The 17,699-nt window shown below is 41.8% G+C and overlaps 1 protein-coding gene across 2 annotated transcripts in view; it reads left to right on the top strand.

Annotated features, from left to right (window-relative positions):
• TRIP10 (thyroid hormone receptor interactor 10) overlaps positions 1–17,438 on the top strand; it is a 72,379-nt gene extending 54,941 nt beyond the window's left edge. Inside the window, exons 8-15 of one of the 2 annotated variants that reach the window (XM_070938228.1) lie at positions 1,649–1,795; positions 2,271–2,474; positions 5,167–5,346; positions 8,239–8,348; positions 11,134–11,266; positions 12,113–12,237; positions 13,556–13,686; positions 14,955–17,438. In XM_070938228.1, the coding sequence (XP_070794329.1) occupies positions 1,649–1,795; positions 2,271–2,474; positions 5,167–5,346; positions 8,239–8,348; positions 11,134–11,266; positions 12,113–12,237; positions 13,556–13,686; positions 14,955–15,106 (1,182 nt within the window). In that variant the 3' untranslated portion in view covers positions 15,107–17,438. The remainder of the gene's footprint in view (positions 1–1,648; positions 1,796–2,270; positions 2,475–5,166; positions 5,347–8,238; positions 8,349–11,133; positions 11,267–12,112; positions 12,238–13,555; positions 13,687–14,954) is intronic. The other variant, XM_070938229.1, reaches the window with a different exon arrangement.
• Positions 17,439–17,699: the final 261 nt, after the last annotated feature.

Genomic DNA, 17,699 nt, shown 5'->3' on the forward strand with positions numbered 1-17,699 from the left:
GTCACTAAGCAACTGGTCATAAGTCAAGGACTATTCGTAGACTGTAGATTGATGCCACATTTTAAACTGACCCCGAGGGGCAGTCAGCCTCCCAGAATAACTACTTGTAGTTAGTTATGAAGGTAGAAGATCTACCTTCTGCTCAGTGGCAGCTTCCAGACTGTGAGGATAATCCCAATGCTGAGCCCATTACAGGATGCAGTATTAAAACTAGAGTCTCCCAGTCCAGAGAGAAATTTGGGAAAACTGAACTAAGAATATTGGAGGACATTTCATGTTTAATTGCTTGCTTAAGATTAACAACATTATTTTCTAATTTTAATATTCTTTGTATACTATCCCCCTCAGACTCTGGTGGCTCACCAACACAAAATCCATAATAAAACCATAAAGCCATAATCAATATCAAACATAATCATCAGAGACCATATATAGCGACCAAGATCTTTGCTACTCTATTGTCCAAAGTATCAACAAAAAGCATTGTTTTTACTAGTGTCCTAAATGGCAGCAAGGTCATGCTAATCGGGGGGGGGGGGGGAGAGGGGTACATTCCACAGAGTCAGGATGGACTTGGAAAAGTCTTCTCTCAGCATTCCTGACTCTTGAACCATGTGAGGGAGTGAAAGCAAAAGCATGGCATTCCCAGTTAGAATTTAACAGATAGGATAGATTCTACTCAGAGCAACCAATCCTGCAGAAACTGAGGACCTAAGCTATAAACAGCTTTATAAGGGGTGATCAGTAATGCAAATGTGCCCAAAATCCCTTTAGAAACTGATGCTGCTCTTGAAAACTACGTATTGGTCAGTTAAACCAGGTTTGGCCATTTTATGCCAACTATAGTACCTGAGTAGTCTTCAAGAACAGCTTCAAGCATCATCCACAAGATCATGAGGGCAGAGCACCTTAGTCCAGGAACAGCCTATCTGATTGCCAGCTATGAAGCTGGGCAAAGCTTCTAGCCATGACTTTCACTTGTTGCAGGAGTGGTTAGCTCTGGGATCCTCTAGATCTAGTTTCTGGGGAAGTGCAAACCCATCAGGAACAAAACATGATGTTACCCATGGATCCAGGTGTTCTCGCCACTCTATCTTGCTAAGATTAAATGTAAGGAACTTTTGTCCAGTCCAGCTTCCCATAGCCTAAAGACACTGAATTGAAGCATCCATGGTATCTCCTGCCCAATCCTGAGTATCATCTCCTCACTGATGATACTTCATCCAGAACTGACAGATGACCTCTCCCAATGGTTTTGCATAGATGTTAAGTAGGATGGGGGAGAGGCCCAGGTACTGAGGCAACTCACACATAGGCTCATACATACTACATAGTCTTTTAATTAAAAAGTGATTTTGGAAACTGTTATGCTGCAAAGCAAAGCATCATCCCCTTGTAGTAATGTCGTAATTCTTTGCAGAAATACCTAAGGGGCCCAGAAACATTACAGTGGTGTGTTTGAGACTATTCTGGGGTCCAGTTTAGCTTTCTTGTCAACTTGTTAGTGACTGACCATGCCCATTGTGGCTACTATTTTGTGAATAAGAAAGTCTCCTGTAGTGTTATCTAAAGCAACAGCAATTGGGTATTGTGAATAATCCTCATATCTCAGTTATTGTTTAGTCCTTTTTTCTTGCTTGTTTTCTAGAAGATGCAAGAGATGGATGAAAGGCGGACACGGCGTCTCAAGGGAGGCTATAGCATCTTTTCAGAGATAGAACAGCAGGTCATGCCAATCATTGGCAAATGCCTGGAAGGCATGAAGGCAGCTGCAGAGGTGGTTGATGAAAAAAATGTAGGTGTCTGAAAATATCTTATTCCTCCATGTATAGTAGAGGCTGAAAAGAATGTGGATTTTCTGTTAACCCTAAATCTTTCCAACAGTGGCACCTAATATCCTTTGCCTGGGGAAGTTGGGTGTTTTTTTTTCCTGACAAATATGTTTTCTGCCTTTGAATTTGCTGGTTGTGCTCAGAAACAGTCCTGTTCCTGATACTGTGGACGGGCACCAGGAAAGGATAACTTATTTTGTTTAATTAAAAGGTATTCGATTTCTTCAACATGACATTCGTTCTTTGACCTTTACTTGAGAAGTTACATTTAAGCTACTCTTACGACTGCATGACTGAAATGATGCTCTTAGATCCTATTCTTGATCAATATGGAGCTTTGCTACTAATCTCTATTGCAGGCTCAGTTGGAGTTGGGTTGACAGTTTTTGTGTGAGCTTTTTCCTGTTTTATTTCAAAAGGATGCTTTTCTTCTGTTAGGACTCGCAAATGTTAATTGAACTGCACAAATCAGGTTTTGAAAGGCCAGGAGACATGGATTTTGAAGACTTCAGCCAACCCATGAATCGCACCTCTTCTGATAGCAGCCTGGGCACTCCCCGGGGCACACTGGACGGCCGTCTGGACCCCCGACTGCTAGGCAAGAACAAGGGAAAACGCTGGCTCTTCAGCAGGAAGAATAAGGTGAGAATCGATATAGAGGGCTGGCAGCATCCTGAAGGTAATTGAGAATGATTGGTCTTCTGTCACTTCTCCCTTAATATCTCCTGGATTCACAGACCAGCAGTATCTGGGGGCAGGAATAGAGGGAAGGAAGAGGATAATCACAGTGTTGTTGGCGTGTTTGAATATTACTCTGAAATCCTGGATTTCCACAGCAGCCCTATTGCATTTAATTGCCCCTGCCTTTCAGTCAGCTGGCCTACCACAGCAGATCTCTCAGCTGAAATATCCTATGGAACTCTGCAAGTTACCATACTAGCACTCATTGCTACCTCCATTCATTCTTTAGCTGACTTCTTTCTTCTTTCCAGCTGTTTGCACCAGTCCTCATGAAAGAGCTTCGTTTTCTGACTTTCTAAGTCAAATCAACGCTGCTCAGGAAAATCTGGGCCAAGATAGAGTTTGGCTATTATATCTGCTGCTGGAGGGCCTTAGCTAGAACATCCCTTCCCTCTCCGCCACTGGATCTCATCAGCCTCCTGTTGCTCAAAGCCCTCCCACTGTGGAGGCCTTGGACGTCTGCCCTAGAACGGCATATTCCAAGAAGCCATTCCCAGCTGCCCCTGTCATTTTCCTGTAGTCCCTAGATGACCCCGTGGGCTTGTGAGCTGGAGATGATGATGTCAGAGGCAAAGGGCTGCTTCAGGGAGCTCTCATTTTGTTTCCTACTAATTTTCTCCAGAGGTTCTTTCATAGCCTTTGCGAGGACACTATTTCAGCCGGCCTGTGCTTTACCAAAGGCCTCCTTTTTCCCCACTTGCCATGGCCCTCTTGATAGTCCTGAACTCTTTTGCCTTATATCTGAACTGAGCATGTTCTCCACTCCTGTCATTTTAGTTCTGAGTGCAAATGTTTTTTAGCCACATCTGACCTATTCATCTTGCAATGCAGATGCTGCACAAAAGCCAAGCTCCACGGCCTTTGCTCACATCTATAATTGGCCTCTACTTTGCCTACATCTGTTTTCCTACATAATTTCTTCCATGTCTTCCGTATTGCCTCCTTGCCTCTGTGCATATGTGAACTTCACTGCCTCTTATCCTTGACTATTCATGAATGACTTCAGGGCAGGAAAGACAAAATTACATTCCTGAATTCTCCCCTAAGGAGCTTGCTAAGCTCCTTTTGAGCCTACCAGAGATACCTGGAGGGTGGTTCAGTAGTGATCCCTTTCACTTTCTAGACTAATTACTGTGTTTCAGAGCAACCTGTTTATAAACTGTCTCAAATTACTTTCTCTTGCCCTAATAAACTATATGAGAGAACAGTTGCATTCCTTAACTTGCAAGTCAACATTAAGTGAAAGTTTGCCTGTTTAGTGTGTGTGTATACCAAAGCTTGGCAAACATTATAATTGATAAAGCTTTATATTATTAAACAGAAGTCCTTTTTGGTTGCCTAAACTACCTTAACTTAGTACATATTGTCTTTATTGTACTAGAGAAGAGGGTGGAGAGGAAGCAGCCTTGCCTAAGGCAAATATGACCAGTTCAGAAGTGAGGTGAGATTTGATCAGTCTCATCCTGCTAATATAACTCAATACTGTTTGGATTATTATCTCCTACTTAGAGCATTATATCTTGTCAGCAGTGCTTCAAGAGAATTTAGAGCAAAATGGACAAGTTCTTCTGAGCTGAACAGGCATTTCCATATCTATAGCCATCTTAAATTGGCTGCAGCAAAGATGGATCTGCATTGACCTTGGAGAGAAGATAGATGGTTGGGAAGATAACCAGCTTCTTCTAGCCTAAGCACCTACCAGATATGTGGATTTCAACTCTCAGAATTCCTCATATTGGTGATTCAGTTGTACCTCCCTGTGAATCATTCCATGAAAAGGCAACAGGGCACTTCTGAGAGCCTGAAGGTGCTTGTCCAGCACCGCTCTGCAATTCCTTAACACACTGCACTTTTAATGGCATTGGGCAACAGCAGCACAATCCCAGGAAAAGACCCAAGACCTTGAAGGAGTGAGATGGGTTAAATGCATCCTCTGAAGTGCTGCACAGCAGTAGCCTCTGGCTCTCCTCAAATGCTTTCCATCTTTGGCTACTAACATTAGATCTCTTCTCTTCAGACAATAACTTTGAAGTTTAAGGCCAATTTAGCCCTCCCACAGATTTTGAGAGCCAGATTACCAGACTGGGGATGAGGGGGGAGAAGCGGGGGCGGGGAGGGGGAGGCGGGGAAGGAACTATGCCATGTTGCCCTGAGATATGCCAATGCCAAGTTAGCTCTGCATCTTGCCACACTCCTCATCTTTTTTCATTTGCTCCCCGATGGCCAGGTGTTTCTGTGCCTTGTGTGCTGTTGTCTCTTTTCCCCATGTATTCTTGGGTTTTGTTACAGTACATTCCTGTTATATTGAACCTCGTGGATTTATAGTTATTGCCTTGTCTGGCGAATGTGGTAGCCGATGTAACCCACTGTTTCTACTGAAAGCAAATGGCTAGCAACCCCTCTCAACTATTGGCCAATGTAGTCCTTTCTATTAGGAGTATATATGCAATATAGATGGAATGTACTGTAGTTTTTCTGGTGGCGGGATTTTTTTGTATGTGTGTCTTTTTATTTTCTTACAACATATTTTTCCCATCCTTTTGTGTGTTTTTTTTTTCTTTATTTCTTGTTCATGGCCCTTATCTGTCGCTAGCTCCCAACCCCTCCCCTCTCCCCTATAAATTCCCCTTCCTCTTCATCTTCCCCTTCCTCCTCTGTCATCAATGGACCTCCATCCCCCAAATTCACCCGTGACCCTCTGTCTTACTGTTTGAACGAGATCAATAAGACAGTCAAACCCCGCATCACGTCCTTCCGCAGCCTCAAACGGGGGGTAAGTGGATAACTTTGTTTGCTTAAATCACTGTCATATGTCTGCTGCTGCTGCTGCTGCCGCCACCACCACCATCACCACCAAGGGCTACTGCCAGGTAGAAAATCAGTTGTGGTTTATGTGCTGCTAAGGTGAAAATTCATACGCACTCTAGATCCTAACCCTCTGCTGTTTCCTTTGAAGCAGTAATTACTCAGTTCAGTGAATATGGGAAAAATACATTTCTAGCGGGAAAATCCATTCCATTTCCTTGTTTTACATTGGTGAGGCAGAACTAAACCAAGACTTCAACCAATTGTCTTTAGAAATGTTAAAAGGATGACAAAGCAAAAGAGAAAGCAAGAGACAGAGTCCCTAAGAGCTCTGCTGGATCAGGACAAGGGTTCGCATCCAACATTCTTGCTCCATAGCATATGAGGAAATTAACAGCTATGGAAAGGAAAGCTCTTCCCTGCCATCGTTCCCCAACAGCTAATATTCCACGCATGAGATTCTGGAGGGAGTAAGCAGCCCCAAGGTCACTGATAGTCTGATCACATATGAATTTCTCTAGTCCCATTTTTTAAAATGATATGTTGGTGGCCGTAGCTATGTTTGATGGCAGCAAATTCCTCATTTTAATTTTGTTATGTAAAAAAAAAAAAAAAAGCCTGCCTTTGATTACTTATGAGTCTCCCAAAAGTTTGCTTTAGCAGATGATCTCCCGATTCAACTTTATAAGAATCAAAGTGGAAAATGACTATCCCCTTTTTCCACACCATGCATGTTTTTATATATCTATGACATTACCACTTCCCCACCCCCGTCCTAAAAAGTCCAGATGCTGTAGCTGTCACTTCAATTGCACTTCTTGCACCCCGTTTCCAGAACCTACCTTAGGTGCTGCTCCTCCTTCTCTTCACCTGCCCATGAATGCCATAGAGTAGTTATGGTGGGAGAATGTGGAATGTCCATTGAGAAAAAAGGAAGGTCAAATGACCCCTTAAGAAAGTCCCTGCCTGAGAATTGGATTATCTGCTCTGCTTCCCTTCCTTTTTTTTTTCTTTACACAAATTGGTACTCCCTACGTCACAGTAAGCAAGACTTCTACTGATTTTGATTTTAATTATATTGATATTACTGCTGTGTTTTATACTTTGTTTTATTTCTGTAACCTGCTTTGAGTACTCATGTAGACAAATTTATTTATTTGTTTCAGAAGCATCATTAAAATTTTATGTGTAGATATAAGTACAAGAACATAAAATTTAAAATTGTAAAAGAAGTATTTTAGCAGATTTAGGCAGAGATGGGGTATTAATTGACTGCATTCCTGTAATTTTGCACACATGCACATGCTTAGAGATATTCATGGTTAATATTTTAATACTACCCTTCTCACAGTCCACGTCCAAACCAGTTCAGTGTGTAACTACAGGAAGATAATGCTTAGTTGCTCTAATTCTCAGGGAACTGTGGGCTCATTTTCAGTTTTATTTGGCATCTGATTCACACATTTTGTCCTGGGAAGAATGGGAATACAACCTGTCTGAGCCTCTGTCCCAAGAGAGACATGCATGTCATAAAGGCAGAAGATTTGGAGTGAGGAATTTGGGAATATTTATGCAACTGGGCAAGGTCATAGACTCCACATGAGGAAGATAAAAATCCTCTGCCCTAATATTGTCAAATTAACTTGAAGTAGATTTAACAGCAACCACTATGATCAATCAAATTATCAATATAGTAATTCCTTAAGGAAGTCATAAGGAACATATTATTGAAAAATATCAAAAGACTTGAATCTAGTCAGCCTCAGTACACAGCAAAATCCCACCGTTCACATTTTCATGGCAAATATGGCTCAGAGGAGGTGGCTACATTTCCAATGTTGAATGGTTGCAGCACATCCAACTAAGAATCATTGTCTACTCATAAGCAATTACTGGCTAAGACTACACACTGATTTTCAATTCAGAGTCCTGTACAGCATTGTTCAGGGTTACTTGAAATAACATTTTCTCTGTGGGTCTTCTCCTTGCCCCAAGCTAGGTGCTCCAGGTCTCTTGAAAATGTGTCCTCCTGAACTGAAGACCCTAAATGTTTGATGACTTTTGAAAATACCTTAAAATTGCAGATTTTCAGCAGGTTTTTAATTGTTTAATTCACTTCCAATGCTTTGGGGCTTAACTTGTTACTGTAAAAAATCCGTGATAGTCAATGGTATAAATAATTAAATAAATGTCAGTAAGTGAGAATGTAAGGAATAAGTCACAACGTTCTGACATCATTGTTGGTTCACGTACCACATGAGGCTGGATTCCTTCATTGTACTAAGCCACAATGTAGCTTGTTTAGTTTTGATGTACTGTGATGTGTGAGCTCACTCACTGGGGTCTTATTGTTTTGCCAATGGATCGATCACCTGTCCTCAACATAGATCTCCCAGCTATTTTGCATTTCACTGGAGAAATAAATACAATAATCAACAGGTTTGTTATATATATCACTGAAATAAAGCCACAAATAACTTGTATTAACCTTCTGCAACTGTTGTATCAGCATTTCAACTCCCAGAATCCCTAGCCTTTGAAAATCTGGCTACTGAAACCCCAAAACATTGAAGGAAAGGGGGTGGTTCAATGTTTAAAAGCATTATTTATTTGAAGATTGTTCCCAGCTGTATAATCAGAGCTAAGTAGGTACAACATCCACCCTATGGTGCAACAGGATTCTGGGGCTATAGGGAATCGTTGCCTACAGCCTGTTAGTTGCCTATCTTGACTCTGCGCAGTGAAAGATGATGTTTCTCAAGTGGCACACTTAGATACAGCCTGTGGGAGAAAAGTTGGTTTTGTGGACAGAGGAGAAGCATCTGGGGGGGAAATGATATGTGTCTTTTCCTACTGCCAGACTGTGATCACAGAAGATTTTAGCCATCTGCCTCCAGAGCAGAGGAGAAAAAAATTACAACAGAAGATTGAAGAAAGAAGCCGGGAGTTGCAGAAAGAGCTGGATCAAAGGTCAGAGTCAGAGCATTCTATTAATTGTCTTTCCTGTGATCTAGGCAGTCCAGAAAGAGAAGAAACCTTTTCCAAGTAAAAAAGTTCTGAGATTTCAGAAAATTGGCTCTTTCAAGCTCCATAATTAATATTGATTTGAATTCCCTGACAATCATGCCTTCATTGAAGGAGAAAAATATCTCTTTGGTCCTTTCCTATTTGAAGATTTTGCAGCAAAGATCTTAACAACAAAGATCTTTTTAGCTATTAGTCTCACCTAACATAAAGCAAGAATCAGTGATATGCACAGATTTGTGTTATTATTTTGCTTTCTGAAGCTGTTTTGAGCCCCAGCAAAGCCTCCCTTCCTGGTCCTGCCTCCTGCCCACCATCCAAAGGTCTCCTGCCTGCTAGAATTCTTGTCAGCCTCCTGGACTGCCTCTGCTCCATTTGTGGCTGAGCTGGCAACAGCAAATGTTCCAAAAGATTAAGCAGGCAGTGGAAGAGGAGATGAGGACAGCTGAGTGACAAGGACAATGGCTGCTGCAGTATCTGAAAGAGAAAAAAAATCAGTCAGCTCTGAGAGCTGATCCTCACTGTGGGATGTACATGCCTCATTGGTCATGCTCTCTGCAACCCAGGACTGGGAACATCTCGTTTCCCAGTGACTGTAGGTTAAGTTGGACTTACCTTTGTAGGAAATTTCGAGACTAGGCCAAGATCTGTGGTCCAATCTAACGAAGATATCTCTAGCTTGTCTGAGTTTTTGCTACAAAGCCCTAGTAAAAACCAAAATAGCCCATTTTGGGCTATTTGATGGAGTTGGGTAGGAACTAGGGCAATAAGGTTAGATGTGCGTGTTTAAGTGAAAAGTATGAGAGTCTGGGGTAGGAGCAGAACCAAGAAATAAAGTTGTGCATGTCAGAGAAAAGTATGCTACTTCTTTAAAAGTAAATGTCAAGGGAGAGGTGCAGTACAGCAATTGGCCCAGAACCCCACAGGTAATACTTGCTGCAAATGGCACTCAGTCAACTTCTCCAACAATAGATTTCATTGGGCAAAAAAACCAAGGCTAGAAAGGATGACCTTCATTACGTTTTGCACTCTGGATCGCTGTGATGTAGACTTTAGCCACAAAGGAAAAGGTACACTTCAAAATTTTGCAGCACAACAGAAAGGACAGCTAGTCATTGCCAAGAAAAAATACAAGTATTCTAATTAGTATGTTAAGCGTTATGGTGTAGGTTGGGTCAGGTTAAATCCTTATCATACATTATTCCTTACATGATGTGACCACCAGGAGGCAGTGTATGACCAGTTTCACCCTTAAAATTCAGTGTACTTTGAGCTAAGTAAAAAAAAAAAATTCATCATTTTCATTTTGGTGATGTTCCCCTTTCTTAAGCTTACTTTCTTGCAGGTTTTAATGGATGTCCTGATCCTGTGTCTGTCACCCATTTGGGTGATATAGAGTCAATATCCAGCTAGGCCATGATGGCCCAACTGGCCAGACCGAATCGCCTCTTCCCTCATTAGGAGTGGGAAGAGGGTATTACTAAGAAAGTAGGCCAGACATTCCCCTCTTTACACCACACATACATTCCATTGGTTGCCCGTTTTACAAGGGAAAAAGAGAAGTATCAGAGTAGGAGTTTAATATGTATTTTTCAGAAATCCATCTGCACTGTTAATTTAGGACTGTGTGCAATGGTTCCAGAGCTTCCAGAAGTGCAAAAGACCTCTGCCCTGTGTTATAAATACATGCTTAATTGTGCCATGGATTTTTTACCATTTATACACTGTTTTAACATGTTATTGCCCTATTACAAACATCATCAGAGCTTTTCTGAAATTTATTTCACAAAATTTATAAGCTGCTGAAAATCATAACATTAATAAACCTAATAACTAATAACTACTTAAAATAATAAATCAACCCATTGTTGTGATGGAGCAAGTTTGAATTCTATCTTAGAGGATTCCATTTTCCAAAGCATCCTTGGGGAGGGGAAAGCTGTCCAAAGAAAGAGAGCTGTTTCTGAGAAGCTCCCAAGTCCCAGCTCCTCACATTTTTTTCAGGGTGGGCATCCAGAATATCCTCTCCCTAATTAAACCATTTAGATACCTCAGATAGTAACCCAGCAAGGTTACTTCACCAGCACCTTGAATTGGGACTGAACACCTCCTGGCAACCTGTGCAAATCTCAGAGAACAGATACTGTTATGCTAAGCCATTTAACTTGGATCAGCAAGCCACTATTCCAGCTGTAGCTTCTGAGTTTAAAGGACACTTTTCTGTCCCACTATAGTTGTTGATAATTAGTTTACTAATTATCTGTTAATTCATAAACAGAATTAACTGCTGATTATCACTGCTGATTATCAATGTATACACATGCAGCATTTACTGTAATGGTCCTTTGTAATTTTCCACATTTAATTTTTCCACAGCTTTTAATTGGTACAGCTTTTAACATTTAAGATAACTCATAATGAAACTGAAGAAAAGTGCTCAAGTTTACAAAACCTCAATCAATATGTTTAAAGTATAGAAAGATTCTTGAATGGTAGAAACATCTACCTTTATAGCCAAAAAATATATTTTGGCCTGTTGGTGAGGGGAGGTTGGGCAAATCAAGCTAACAAAGTAATCAGCAATATTTCATTAACTGTTTTATTAATACTAATTGTATTAACGAAGGCTTGTTTTGTTTCAAATATTTTGAGTTTTGATTGCCCTTCCTTTTGTCATCTACATTGCAGTAACTTCTCTCAATAACCATTTTTGCTCTCTTCCTTGTTTCAGGGATGCCTTAAATAAGATGAAGGATGTTTACCAAAAGACACCACAGATGGGAGACCCCAATAGCTTGGAACCAAAGATCTCAGAGACACTGGGCAATATTGAAAGGTTGCGTCTAGAGATTCAGAAATGTGAAGTAAGGACTTAAAAGGGGGAGGCCATGCATCTGACTGCATTCAGAATGATTTTTCATATCACTAACTTTTGAAAATACCATCCAAGGGCAACCTTTAGAGGGCTTCTGAGAGCATTCCCAAGATTTTGGAAAGTGGCATGTGTTCCTGAAATTGCTGCTGCATTACAAGTAACTTTGTTGAATAGGATTAACACTGAATCATGGATTGAGCAAAGGGTGGCAGAAGCAGAAGTTTGGCCTGCTGAATCATAGTTAATAGATTTTGAATTGGGCTGGTTCCAGAGGAGAGTGGGATCAAGCCCTTATTAAGGAGCTTCTATGGTGACTTTTGTCATTCTGCACAGGTCAGAGGGACCTCTCAGTTAAGTCAGGCACAATGATTTCTCTGCTTGCTTGGGGTTTGCCAGTTATTGCTGGATTTTAGCTCTAGACTTCCTAGCTCACAGTGGCTTTGTGTAACTGCTCAGAGCAGTAAATAAAGCTTCTCATGTGCTAAGGAGATTTGCACAAGGGAACTTTCCAGTGGGTTGTGTTTGGCAATGACCACAAGGAGCTTGGTACTCTTTTCAATTTTCTCTCCCAAGTGCTCCTCATAAATCCATGTTGCCCTGGATGGTGCTTGGCAAAGCCTGCTCAGAACAAGGATGGTGTAAACCTGGGAAGAGTCTATATGCTTTCTTTAGACCATCACGGATTGGCAATCCATTAGCCAATGTTCTGCCTTTTGGGGTTGCATTAGCAGAGCCACATTCACATGGTTGAGGCCCCATTGCCGGCAGAGAGCCCAGGAGACAAATCCTCTGCAGGGAAGCCATAATCCATGCCCACTTTTTGGCCTCTCTACAGGCTTGGCTGGCAGATGCCGAGAGCAGGATGCTGAGCAACCGCCCGGACACGGTTACCCGCTATAACCGCCACGTGGATCCTGCCAGTGCCCTGAACAACAACAACTGCTCCCATGAAAAAGACAGGTGAGAGCAAGCAGTCAAAGAAGAGCAACCAGACAACCTCTTTGAGGTTCCTAAGATGAGGCCGAGACACTCGCACTTGCACTGCAGTTCCAGCTGCCATGGTTCCTCAGGAGTAATCCTGGAGAGTGTGGTCCTGATCTGCAGGATTCCTGGATCTTTCCTAAGGATCCGGCGGGTTTCTCCTCCTCTCAAGCAATCCTTTGTTTTCAATGAAGTTAAACTGGAATTGAAGGGAAAAGCCACATCCTGTCCAGGTTTGAGGTCACTTTTTTTTTTCTTTCCATAAGAAGCTGGAGACAGATTTCTTTCCCCTGACAAAACTTATCTATGAAAACAGATAGTCCTCGTTTAGCAACCACAATTGGGAATAGCAACATGGCTGTTATGCAAAGTGGTCAACGAAGTGAGAATCTTATGACCATAACTGTACATTTTTACTTTATGTTTCCTATGCTTTACACAACCAGAAAGATACACCCTCAAAAAATTAGGAAGAGGAGAATTGATATTTGCATTTACATTCATTGGAGAGGAGGGGATTACAAGAAACTAAGCAGGCACAAAGTGGGCAATACACATGCAAAGGAGTGTGTTTTGTGGCTATTTGCCTAGCACACACACTATATAGGAGGCAAATAAAAGCCTTTACTTTGAAACTGTTTAGGATCCTGTCAGTTTCAGGCAGCAATTACCAACTATTTTGGGTTCTAAACCACTCACCCACCCACCCACCCCCAATAATTAAATCAGGGAGCTCATCTTGTTAACTTTTAGGGATGCACTGTGTTGGAAAGAAAGATAGCTCAGAAAAAGATTGCTTGTTTAAACAATCTTTCCACTCTGCAATGGGGAAGAAAAAAGATCAGGTACAGGACCAGTGTTAACAGTGGAATGGCAGACACCTGACTGGGAGAGAGACACTGCAGATACTGTAAATGTGGGGTTGAACATTGCAAGAGCAAACACAAGACAGTTGCTAAACAAGAACTACCTGTTGCGTAAAATGTCTCTGATGAGCCTGCACATAAAACAACCCCTAGCATATCCATTATCAGGAGACAGCATAAGATATTGCCTCCTGTTCTGAACCGAAGTTGGCTTGTCTTTTTAATATTTCCGAGAATGCATCTATTCACTAGTGATATCAAGAAAAAAAAATGAGAGATTGATAGTCCCGTCAGGAAGGCCAGTTGAAGCTTTCTTACAAGAAGTAATATTTTATCTTCATTATGATGGCATCAGATTAACTTTTGCTTACATCCCCTGCCCTGACTTGTGATGCAACAAAAATACCTAATACTCGCTTTTCCCCTTCTAGCCCTGACACTACTCATTCTAACGAGAGCCAAGAAACGCTCAACCAACCCATTTACACAGAGTTTGATGAGGACTTTGAAGAGGAATTGGCATCACCCATCGGAATCTGTGTGGCCATGTATCAATTTGAAGGTAGCATCTTGGCAAGCTTCTCCGGTTGCTGTGTTTGTGTGGAATAGCTGAGACCAGAGACAAACGTGCACCCTTTCTATTCGGCTAGCTTAGAAGACTGCCTTGTGAAATACACCCAGTAGAATGGGATGTATTATTCTTCATGTCTGCGATTTTGCTTATCTTGGGGAAGGAGTTTAGATCTGTCACTTTTAGGCTTTTACTCTCTTTCTGCCTCTCTTAGCATTATTTCCTAATCCCGCATTCCTCTCTTCCCCATCCCCCCATGCATGATTAGTACTGTACCAAAAATTGATTAAAAATGTGCAGTTCCAATTATTTATATAAAATAATTTGGCATTGATTTAATTAGATTTAGACACTGCCTGATTCCATCTGACTGAACAGAAATGCTTTTTTAAAAAGAAAAGATATTTGGATTTTTAAATCCCAACTTTTCACCCGAGATGTGAGGTAATCATTCTGGTTGACATTCTTAGCCATGTACATCTCACTTTTATGGGAGTTTAATGGTAAGCAGGCTTCTGTTCAGAAGAGCAATCACAACTGAGTTGTCCAAGCTTCAGCATGAAATAGCCGAAAGCTATTCACTAGTCTTGCCCAGACTATTTTTAATTGCACTGTTTTTACCACAAAGGATTGGGAACCTGCTTTTCAAAATACCTAATAATGAAAGCTTGCATCCTCAGAAGGCACGATTATATGAGGGGGTTTTTTGGTGTGTGTATGTGCTGTTTGCACCATGGCGTGCCTTCAGCATGTCAATAGTTCTTTTTCTCCAAAGGGCAATTGCTTTCTCCTTGGGAGCAGCCACTAAGTGTGTCTCTTTTGTTCCACTCTTGGAGCCATAATGGTAACAGCAGTAAAGCCACAAAGGCAAGTGTTAAGTCTGTCTTAATAATAAAAAAACAGGGCACAGTATTCATTTGATTTCCTCCCTGCATCTTCCGTGAATGTAATTTTTTCCGTCCATTATAATAAACAACTCAGTAAACTGCCAACTGCAGAGAAACTGTTTTGAATGAAAAGATTTATCAATGCCTTAAATTTTGAATTAGACAAAAAGCACTGCTTACTCTATGAAGGGTTATGTAACTCCTTAGTCTGGTTCATATCCTGCTTTAAAGCCTTGGCACATCATTCATCCATCACTGCCCCCCCCCCCCAATTCTGCTGCTGCATACTCTGATGGTTTGAACAGTTTTGCCTCGCAGATATTCTTGGCTTCAGCTAATCAATGCCCTTGCTCGTTTGTTTGCTTTCCAAAGGTTCCAGTGAGGGCACCATCTCCATGCAGGAAGGTGAAGAGCTCAACTTGATGGAGGAAGACAAAGGGGATGGGTGGACACGTGTACGAAGGCGTAGTAAAGCGGGCGAGGGTTATGTCCCTACCTCCTACTTGCGACTGAATGTGAACTGAGTAGGGGGCTGACAGCCAAGTTCCAAGAGCTGCACCAACATCAGTGTCTGAATGGAAGAGGTGGGGTTTCAGTTGCCTGGAAACAGCTCCATGATATTTGCTCTGGGTGAGACGGTAAAAGAAGGAATTTGCACCAAATCACTACTGCAAGACAAGAACTGACTAGCAGAATAACAAAACGATGACTGTAGCCAGCTGAAAGCAAGGCTTCAGATGGAGTACAAGAGGGGGTTGACTTCCAGCTAGTAATTGCTCCTCCTCTCCTCCATTATCTTCATTGCAGTTACAAAATATTCCATAGGAAATACCCTTCAGCCAAAGTAGATAAAAACGTGCAATTTTGCATACAGGAAGATTCCTGAATTCATGGCTCTGGACTGTGGTAGTTGCCCCATCAGATGAAATGCGGCTGCAGTAGCAGAAAGGATTGTGGTTTCTATTTCAAGTGCAGAGCTGGCTGTCCCTCTTCTCTTTGCCAGGTTGGTCAGAGCAAAAGGCTCTCTCTCCAGAGAAAAACTTCTGCTTTTATGCTGCGTTCAGTAGACTGTGTCCAAACCTCAAGGGGATTATGGGCGCTTGGGGACTTGGGGTGTGTGTGTCCATATTCGAGGAGGAGACTGGGTTGGATCAGAAGCCTAGAATGTGTATCCTTAAGATTGCTGCTATGCCTGTTGTTTGACTAGAAGCAGAGAGGGAGGAGGAGAGTTGCTGGGCACACCAGTCACTCCCAGTGCTTCTTCAATTAGATGCAAGTGTCACCATAGCCGCCTTGTCTGAGGGCAGGCCAAAAGCCACACTGGCGCCAGACCAACATCTCTATATTTTTTCCTTGAAATGCACTTTATAGTTTTCTTGGATTTGATTAGCCTGGCTCCTTCAGCCATTCAAAAGTGCCTGTGCCAGAGTCTTCGGGTTTGTTTCCCCCTTGGGAATACATTACATGAGAAGCAAAAGCAGGTGGCTCTGGCCTCTTCCTCTCCCGTCTGTTTGTTTTAAAGAAGACACTAATGTATTCTTAGTTGTTTTATACAGTGACCAATTTATTTTACCATTCAGTTTGACATGTTCACATAATCTGTAACGTAGCCTCAGCTCTTATCCCTCCAGCCTTGGAAGGAAGGGGACAAAACTTGCCCCTCCCTTCTCTCTCAAGATGCAGAATGTATTTCTGGGTGCCTTTTACACTTTATGTAAATAATAGGGAGGAAATTAATTAGTGGATGCCTGTGCAGTTGCCTTTTTGTCCCTCTGGCCTCCAAGCGTGGACTTTTAACATCTGCAGCATTTACATCACTGTTTGGGAGCTAAAGGGTGATCCTCTATTTTTCCGGTTGTGCAAAGTTCACCACAGCGAAAGTGAGAGCTGGAGGAAAAAGCAGGAGGCAAATGCCACAGGAAGCCAAGGCAGCCAACAGTTCCTGCTCACTGCTGCCTATCCATAGAACAGCACAAAGTGTGGGAGGGGAAAGAGAAAACAGGTTTGTTGTCTGACACTGGACCAGCACTATTGGTAGATCAGTTGGGGAATATTCCCCTCGCCTCCACTTGTGCTTAACCAGGCAGTGCTTCTGTGCAAAAGTTGTTCGTAGATCTGGAGAGGGGCCTGAGTACTATCCATTTGGATTGGGAGGGGGTGGGGAATGCCTTACTATGGAAGTAGCTGCTAGCGTCTGCTGGACAAATAAAAACCTAAGAACTGCACTGCATCAGACCAAAGACTCATCTAACATTGTATTCTCTTCCCATTGTGGCCAAGTAGAATGATCCACAACTGTAGCAATACTTTTTTGTTATGTTCCTCAGCAAAAAAAAAAAAAAAAAGATATGATGCGGCTAGCCATGGGTAACCTCCTGATTCTTCATTAAAATTATCCAAGTTGGTGGTTGTCTCTGGTTCATGGGAGAAAGCAGGATTCAACCATGAATCCTGTTTGAAGTCTTTCCTTTGTCATGCCTAATTCTGCAGTGACTGACTTTGGGTGCTGAGAGAAACCTTTTATGAACCGCCCTGGTATTATATTAAAAGGGATACATATAAGCTTTCTCCTTGCTTGAGCTGCTTTCAAAATCTTGTATAGGTAAGGGAGAAAACCTTTCTTAAGGCAACCTCTGTCAATAAAAGTACTTTTCTCAAGTACCATTCAAGTTGAAGAAGAAAAATTCTGGAAAGACAGGTGCAAGTTTCTTTCCATGTAAAACATGAATCATACTTTAAAAAGGAAAAATATTAACTGCAGAATTCAGCTCTGCATAATGGAATCATAACTACAAAAACAGGAAAAGTATTCCAATTGAGGAAGGTTGCTTTTCTATTCAGGATGGATTCTTGGACTCTTCTAACTTGGATATGAATGCATTTAAACTTTTGGGTGCAGATAACAATCCTGGAAGCTGTTATTTTCTGGGTTTGGGGTCTGAAAACCAATGCTGTGAAATTTCTAAATCGGGCAAGAATAGGCAGAGAGCAAAGTTATTTTCATAGCACATACCGATTAAAAACCGTCCGCTACTTTCTTTATTGCAGCCTGGCTCCTTTGCATAGGTTAAAAATGTTTCCAGATTGCTGCTTTCCGTAGCCCTGGCCCTGTTGATC

The sequence above is a fragment of the Pituophis catenifer genome, unplaced genomic scaffold (assembly GCF_029215685.1).
Source record: "Pituophis catenifer annectens isolate HBS135680 unplaced genomic scaffold, rPitCat1.0.hap2 SCAF_2, whole genome shotgun sequence".
NCBI classification, from domain to species: domain Eukaryota; kingdom Metazoa; phylum Chordata; class Lepidosauria; order Squamata; family Colubridae; genus Pituophis; species Pituophis catenifer.